The following is an 8037-nucleotide window of genomic DNA, read 5'->3' as shown; positions in this document are numbered from 1 at the left end:
TGGTGGGTAGTGATGCACCGTGTTGTCTTGTCAGAAATATTTGCCAGGAGTGTTTCAGCACATGTATGATAAATTTGGCTCAGTTGATAATGCTGTACAACATACAATTCACATTTCTATATATAGGTAACAGCTTTAATGGTATGTGATTATAGTTTGTAATCAACTTGAAATTTATTTGTATTTCAAAAGACTGTTTTCAAGTTTATGACCTGAATGGTGATGGATACATTTCGAGAGAGGAAATGTTTCAAATGCTGAAAAACAGCCTTCTCATACAATCAGCAGATGAAGAGCCTGATGAGGGAATTAAGGACTTGGTAGAGATAGCACTGAAGAAAATGGCAAGTACTTATTGTGATACTTGAGTGTCTTTCAAACATTCATTAACCAATACTTAAAACGTTTCTGTGAGGTAACAAAATATGGTGTCTGTTTTACAGTGGGATTCTGCAAGTCTCCTGAGGAGCGCCAGAAATATAATCCCAATCCAATGAGTCCCAGTCCAGTAGTCTCATATGAAACTATTAATTTAGTACATGAATGTGCTATAAACTTTATGTATAAACTAGCATGTGTATATGTGCATGCCCAGTCAAAGCAAAAACCCAGTCAGAAGTGGAAAATTCAAAAGTGTAAACTGCATTTATTCCATCAGTACGGGCATCTGCAGTAGCTTCATCTTTAAATATCTTTGTGTTTTATCAATTGATCATGAAACGTCTTTATCCAGTTTATGTATTCGATAAGAATAGTAAACTCAAGGTTATTGTGAAGCTTGTTTTACAGTGCTTAATCTAGAATATCAGATGAGCCAGGGACTGTCTGTCAATGTCTTAATCAAATCAAGATATATACTCTCCCTTTCTTTTGTGGTGGTCAAAAATGTTCACTTAAAACCAGATCTTGCATCCCAACTTTTATTTAAGCCTATCTTTTCAACTTTTCAACCCCACCCTTTTGCCTTAGGTAGAGGCAAGTCATACAAATCTTTTCTGAGCAGAAACTGATGATCCCCAATTTGCAAATCAAACTAAAAATAGAATCCATGTTCTTTAAAGACCTGTTAAACAAAACTACAAGTAATAACCCTTTGCTGAAGTGTTCCCTTCCTTTTGTAGGACCATGATCACGATGGCAAGCTTTCTTTTACAGACTTTGAAAAAGCAGTCAGAGATGAAAACCTTCTCTTAGAAGCCTTTGGACCGTGTTTGCCAGACATAAAGGTACGTTAACCTGGAGTTCAAAAAAAACTACACAAGCCAGTTCCTTAGACACTTGCACCAATCCTGTGAATGTCAGCATGGGGCATCTTAGGCCAGTGTTGGGTTCATCCTCTCAGTGCCAGTTCTGCTGCCCAAAGGTGGCCCCTGAGCACTCCCACTCCAGGTTTATTGCAACACAATGCTGCAGATACTAATCTCATCACCAAGGGAAATTTCAGTCCTTTACATTGTCATCCCAGTCTCTAGCATTCCATCCACTTTATCTCATGCTGCAGCTGGGCCTTCTTGCTCTCCATGCCAGATCATTCCTTGGTCATAATTCCTACTGCTGAGCAGTTAAAATTTTAATTTCCCCTTCAGCTGTAACTTAGAATGTTCTGACTGGTCTGCCCGTGATGACACCATTAATGCTACAGATTTACCTTTTCTAAGCTAAAAAGCAAGAGATTGTCTTCATTGCATACAGATTTCAGTTCAGTACCTTTCAGTTCAGTACCTTTTCTGACTAAATAGAAATCCTTTAGTTAATTGAAAATTAACTTTTTTCCTCTTTTTTTTTTTTTTTTTAACAGAGCAGTATGTCATTTGAGCAGAAAATTTTCCGGGCAAACTCCTAAATAGTAACTCCAAGTTGTAACTCCATTGTTGAATACTGTTAAAAGGGGTCTTCGTCTTCACCATTCTTCGTGATCTAGTAAAAACAGTAATAGCTTCAAGTTGCTCCTGTGTTTCAGTATTCCTTTGCTGTAAAAGCTATTGAATAAATAGAATTTACTTCTGTAACTCTACCTAGAGTCCTTCTGTGAGTTACGAAATATTTAACAATATGAGGTACACAGGACAACACTGCAACAACAATACAGTACATTGGTTTCTTCATTCCAAGTAACAAATTGATACAATTTTTAACAGTGAATCACTGGGAAATATGGTATAAAGGAAGTTTTATTTTTTACATAAAAAAATAAGTATTTTAAACTATATTCTTTACAAAAGGACTGATGGAAGATGCTGCCAGCAGTAGCTATATTCTTCTTCTCTGCTTTACAGGTGGTTTGGGTGAGCTGCTCTCTGGCTTTTCCACAGATGATGTTGAAACAGAATCTGCTACCTAAATTGGAGGGGAAAAAATTTAGTAACCTGTAACCATTACTTTTTTTATGCTCATTTTAGAGTAAGGCCACATCTCCAAGATTTGAGTATTGGGAGGGATTTATTACTATCATCACACTTTTATTGAATTTTCCTTTTTTTTCTGCTGACTAGAGGAAAAAAATAACACCAAAGGCATGATTAAACACAAGAGAGGTGAAACTTAGAAGACTTAGCACTACCTTTTTTGTATTTAACTACATAAATTGATTTCAGATATGCTCAGTGATAGAGCATTACATACGTCATTTCCCTTCTTCCTACCAGAGGTGTTTTCAAGCAAGGTTTAATGTGTTTTTTAAACTCAGGTATTTCAGGAAAGATAAGGAAAGCAGAAATGCGCACTTTGACATGTATTTTAGAAATGTATTTAATGTAAGTGGTGCTTACTTATAAAATAAGCACTTTCAAATCAATCTAATTAGTCATAGTCAAGGGAGTTTTTTCATATCTTAATTTAAATGAGATGTTCTATCAGGAATGTTTGACCTGCTAATTGATTTAGTATTCTCCATAAAAGGCTATATAGCTTAACACATGCTTCTCAGCATGGAATTAATGATTCTGTACAGCTTTTAATGGCATAAGATGTTGAAGCATAATGACACTGAACTCTGACTTCCATTATTCTCCTTTCAGAAACCAGATACAAGTAGCACACCAGAGTCAGCAGGACTACCTGCAAAGTTATCATGACTCCACATGTGGGGAAAAAAAAAGTGGTTTACTAAAAATCATTTAAGATCATGCTCTGACATTTTTACTTTCTCAAGTATAATGTAAGAGGTCTGGAATAGAATTCCCTGCTATATTTGAGATTGTGAAAGAGTCAAATAGTAAGAGCTTTAAGTGGCAGATAAACTGATAATAATGAGTAAATGCTGAATAAAGCTGAAAGTCACTATTTTTATGGATAACAAGCACCTATGTTTGAACTATCAGAACTTCAAGAAACCATACCTCTTTCAGTTTATTTCGAATTAATGTAGCTGAAGTATTCAAAGACTCATCATCCATATCCACTTTAGGTATTTCTGGTAGTTGTGGACCAATAACAACTTCAGTATTGTCCTCACTTGTTCCAATGAGGGAAAACTTGTTACCTTCTTCTCTCTTCCTCTTACGTTCTTGCAGGTGAGTTGTACGAGGCATAAACCTGTCAATTCCATTGTAAGCTGGAACCATTCTTTGCTGCATTAAGGAAGCTGGTGGAGTGCGTCCTCCTGGATGTACATTTGGAGTTAAAGATGTGTTTTGACCAAAGTACGCAGAAATGTCAGCGCAATTGTTATCATAGTGCGGGGATGTTAACAGGCTCTGATTCTGATTCCCAGATGGATACGCCATGTTGTGGGATACCCCAGGAGAACTTGTAAAGCAGGATGGATCCCAGTTACTGGCTACATGTGATTCTGATGTACTCCATGGACAGTCATGCTCAGAGTTCTTTGAGGCTGTCTTCTTAGGGCCCTCTACTTTCTTCAACACAAAGCAATCTTTAAAACAACAACAAAAAAAGCACCCTCACTACTTCATGTCATTATTAGTTCTAACACCCAAGAACAAAACTTTAATATAAATGCAGAAACAGTATCAGTGATATCTGATTCCCAGCTACCTTTCTGTGATTTTTTTTTAAGCTTGAAATTTAACAAATTCAAGTTTCAAACCAGTTTTCCAGTCTAGTGCCTTTGCTGGTTTGTAGCATTGAAAAAACCCAGATGTTTAGATGTTAAAAATCAGTGGCTTTACTTGCTTTAAATATCCCTATGCAATGAGTAATGATACCCAAGTATGTAAGCACAAGAAAGGAGAAGCTTGTGCTCAGCAATTTGCTTATTCCTCAGCTTGCCCAGCCTTCAGTGTTGCCTGGGAACTCTACAGTACAGGAGCCTTTGTAAACACAGTCCATTCTTAACATTCCCCCAGTGCAAATATGTGGGCTGGAGAAAATCTTTTAAGGTTCTGATATAGTCATCTTCCTTCCAAAACTGTCCCTTTGGCATGCCTGAGGAGGCTGGAACAAGGGTGAAAATGTGATCCCAAATTTCCTGCCAGGGCTTTAAACTTCTGGTAACAGTTTGAAAGAAAACAAGAAGTGAAGGAAATACTTCATTATTAAAGCTTAAGCATTTCATTATTTTAGTCTTAATCAAAGCCAAAAAATTACTTTGAAAAGGATATACTTCTCTAAATACTGAGATGTCTCCCTGTAAACATACTTAAAATGCATCTGTATTGGGTTTGGATGGCCTGGTTTTTTGTAGCATGGGGGCTACAGGGGTGGCTTCTGTGAGAAGCTGCTAGAAGCTTCCTCAGCATCTGGCAGAGCAAATCCGTGGTGGCTCCAAAGATGGATGTGCTGCTGACCAAGGCTGGGCCAATTAGAAATGGTGGTAATGCCTCTGTGAGAACAGATTTATGAAGATAAACAAAAACTGGTTGCAGAGTTGTAACTGCAGCCAGAGAAGAGCAGAGCAAGAACATGACAGAAACAGCCCTGCAGGTGCCAAGGTCGGGGAAGAAGGAGGGGGAGGAGGTGCTGCAGGCACCAGAGTTGAGGTTCCCCTGCAGCCCATGCTGATGATCATGGCGAAGCAGCTGTGCCCCTGCAGCCCACGGAGGGGCGTGGGGAGGCAGGGAGCCACCGGCCGTGGGGATGCAGGGACCCACCCACAGCCCGTGGAGGAGCCCCACGCTGGAGCATGGGGCTCCCAGGCTGGAGCAGCCTGTCCTTGGAGGACTGCACCCCATGGAAGAGTGACCCATGCTGCAGCAGTTTGGGGAGGACTGTTGCCCATGGGATGGACTCGTGTCGCAGCAGGTCACAGGGAACTGTTGCTCGTGAGATGAAGTCACGTTGGAGAAGTTTGGGAAGAACTGTCTCCCGTGGGAGGGACCCCACGGTGCAGCAGGGGAAGGACTCCTCTCCCTGAGCAGTGGGAGAAGCCACGGGTGATGAACTGACCATAACCCTCATTCCCTGTCTCCTTGTGCTGCTGGGGTAGGAGGTAGAGCTGGAAGAAGGCAGGGCTGGGGGAAAGGTGTTTATAAGGGCTTATTTTACTTCTCATTATCCTGCTCTGATTTTGTTAGTAATAAATTCACTTTGTATCTCTAATTAGAGCCTGTTTTGCCCTCGATGGTATTTGATGAGTGATCTCTCTCCTGGTCCTTATCTCAACCCATGAACCCTTCATTAAATTTTCTCTCCTCTGTCCAGTTTGTGGGGGGTGGTGAGTGAGCGCCTTTGGTGGGTGCCTGGCACCTGGCCAGCACCAACCCACTACAGCATCTTTAAAAGAGGTAGGTAAAAACCATTTTCTTTAACAGGCACTTTAGCCAAAACCCCACCCACCCCTGAAGAATGTTAAGATTTTATAGGAAATGTAATCACAAACCTCTTTGATTTGTTGCTTTTGCTATGTACTTTCTTCTATCCTGCAACTTCTCTCTAGTTTCTTGGACTGTTTCAAATTCTGGAGCATAGCACACATGCAGCAAACTACCAAAGAAACTTCGTTCATCCATTTTTTTCTTGGCCACCCTGAAGGGAATTAAATTGTATTGGGAAAACTGAGGGTTTTACTCCAACTCTCTAGAAACTTAACACATTTCAAGTACAGAAGTTGTAAAGATATTGCCCTGTCCAATACCTTGCACACTGCAGTTTTTTGAATTTTATGAGATACACTTCAGTAAATTGCTCTGCTGGATATTCATCTAGAGCATGATACTCATCAATGGCACCATACAATGCAAATTGTTCAACTAATTCCTTCATAACACCTAATGCAGGAACTCCTTGTATCAGTAAATAGCGAGATTCCAAGTTGATAGTGTAAACCTGAAAAAAAATAAAAACAAAGAGTATTCAAAAATGTTCCCATTCTTGCTTTATTGCAAAAGGCAGGCATTTCTCCATGTTTTCTGTTGTTCTCCAAATCCTCTCATGATGCTGAAAACCCCTATGTACTCTGATTTGCAGGGCAGTAAGCACATGGTTATTTGGGACCTCTTCATCCCTGACCAAGAGCTCAAGCTTCTCAAGAACAGTAAAACATGAGACTTGACTTTTCTGCACAAGGTCAGAGTACTACTGCCAGTTGCTGAGTAAAATCTCTTAAATCACTGGCCAACTTCCATGCAAGACATGCTAGTTACCAGTTCATAGGAGGAACTGCCAAAATACAGAAAAAAACACTGGGTTAGGCAGAGAAGTCGTGCAGATGAAGCAAAGTGCTTTTTCCCACACAGAGAGTTAAAAAACAATTCCCACAATTCCCTGGGGCAGAGGGAATTGTGTGTGTGTGGCAGAGCTGTGTGTGGCAGAGCTGTCTCCTTGCCATGGTGATCCAACAGCACAGGTTTTAAAGACACACAAAATCTGGATGCTGAGAGAAACAAGGTCTTCTCCCAGCAGGTTAAAAACCAAACCAACCATTTTCTTCTGCTTTGTGTAGTGCTGGTTACATAACAGACTCTAAGCAAAGCTTTTCAATGGCTCACTATGCACAATAGGCACCTAGGCAGCTCTTCCCTGAAATCAGAGGAAATTTATTCTGAGTTTGTTAAAAAAAACCCAACCCAAAACACAAACATTTAGACTGCATAAGGTACACACCTCAAAAAAAAAAAAAAGACTATTCTGGACAAAGTGGGAACTGCTCAGGAAATCAGCTCTCAAACTTCCACTATAAAAAACACTCTCCACCGACACGTCACATAAGTTGTTCTTGTGGCAGCTGCATACTCCCATCTGCATTCTTTTTGGAACAAGAGACTGAAGGATCCTGATGCTTTCACTATGTGATTTTTTTTTTTTTTTTTGGCAGGTTTGTCCTTCTACCTCTTTCTTGTCCAGGAAAAAGAGATTTGAATGAGGTTTTTTTCACACTTGGGACATCCATACTATTTCTCCTGCGTGTATTCTCCAGTGCCCAGTGATGGCTGGATGCCTGTGGTGGCCATTGTCCCTCTGTGGATGCACAAAAGGCTCTCTGTCCTCTGCCCCACCGTGTACACTTGGAAGAGTAAAAGAACTTAATAGCTTTGAGACTTCATGAAGCACGGAGGGTTTGAAATTTTACAGGAGGGTGGTGATAGCGAAAGAGATGTGCCTTCTGTATGTGTGCAAGAGTGACCACTGTTCCGGCACTGGTGAGACCACACCTCCTATCCGGGGCTCAGGTCAGGACCCCTCTCCCCAAGACACTGAGGTGCCGGAGCGTGTCCAGAGAAGGGCAACGGAGCTGGTGAAGATTCTGGGTCACCGGTCTGATGAGGAGCAGCTGAGCGGGCTGGGCGGGCTCAGCCTGGGAAAAAAGGTGGCTCAGGGGAGACCTTATACTCTACAGACGCTACTACAGACGCTCTCTACAACTCCCTGACAAGAAGCTGGAGATAGACGTGGGTCGGACTTCATGACCTTAAAGGTCTTTTCCGACCTTAGCGATTCTATGATCCTTTCTCACGCTAGCCCTAGAAGGTGCCGCTACAGCTCGTTGTACACCGAGCGCACACACAGATACCCAAATCTCGCAGTTCTGCTGCAGTAACGAGAAGCTCCTGCCGCGCAGCAGGCGAGGCCCCACAGCCTCCCTCCCTCCCTCCCGTCCCCGGGAGCCGCGGGACTCCAGCGCAGGCCCGGTCCCCCCCG

At 41.5% G+C, this 8037-nt stretch overlaps 2 protein-coding genes across 2 annotated transcripts in view; one reads left to right on the top strand and one right to left on the bottom strand.

Moving 5' to 3' along the window:
• The window catches only part of EFCAB1 (EF-hand calcium binding domain 1), a 4755-nt gene extending 2741 nt beyond the window's left edge, over positions 1-2014 (top strand). The window contains exons 3-5 of the mRNA XM_017729288.1: positions 193-344; positions 1122-1226; positions 1799-2014. Coding sequence (XP_017584777.1) covers positions 193-344; positions 1122-1226; positions 1799-1843 — 302 coding nt within the window. The 3' untranslated portion in view covers positions 1844-2014. The remainder of the gene's footprint in view (positions 1-192; positions 345-1121; positions 1227-1798) is intronic.
• A 70-nt stretch (positions 2015-2084) lies between these two features.
• On the bottom strand, positions 2085-7985 carry RBM48 (RNA binding motif protein 48). Its single transcript, XM_017729287.1, has 4 exons — positions 6035-7985; positions 5780-5925; positions 3339-3874; positions 2085-2337 (listed from the first exon to the last, which is right to left on the bottom strand). The coding sequence occupies exons 1-4, from the start codon at positions 6160-6162 to the stop codon at positions 2251-2253; spliced, it is 897 nt and encodes a 298-aa protein (XP_017584776.1). The 5' UTR covers positions 6163-7985; the 3' UTR covers positions 2085-2250.
• Positions 7986-8037: the final 52 nt, after the last annotated feature.

Source organism: Corvus brachyrhynchos, unplaced genomic scaffold (genome assembly GCF_000691975.1).
Source record: "Corvus brachyrhynchos isolate BGI_N302 unplaced genomic scaffold, ASM69197v1 scaffold142, whole genome shotgun sequence".
Lineage (NCBI taxonomy): Eukaryota > Metazoa > Chordata > Aves > Passeriformes > Corvidae > Corvus > Corvus brachyrhynchos.
The sequence above is the reverse complement of the archived record's forward strand: the minus strand, read 5'-3'. Positions and strand labels throughout refer to the sequence as shown.

Coding starts and splice junctions, on each gene's coding strand:
- RBM48 (XM_017729287.1), bottom strand. CDS start 6,162: ATGAAGGAATTAGTTGAACAATTTGCATTGTATGGTGCCATTGATGAG. Junction 3,875..5,779: donor AAAAGCAACAAATCAAAGAG/GTTTGTGATTAC, acceptor GTTGTTTTAAAG/ATTGCTTTGTGTTGAAGAAA. Junction 2,338..3,338: donor TTCGAAATAAACTGAAAGAG/GTATGGTTTCTT, acceptor CCTCCAATTTAG/GTAGCAGATTCTGTTTCAAC.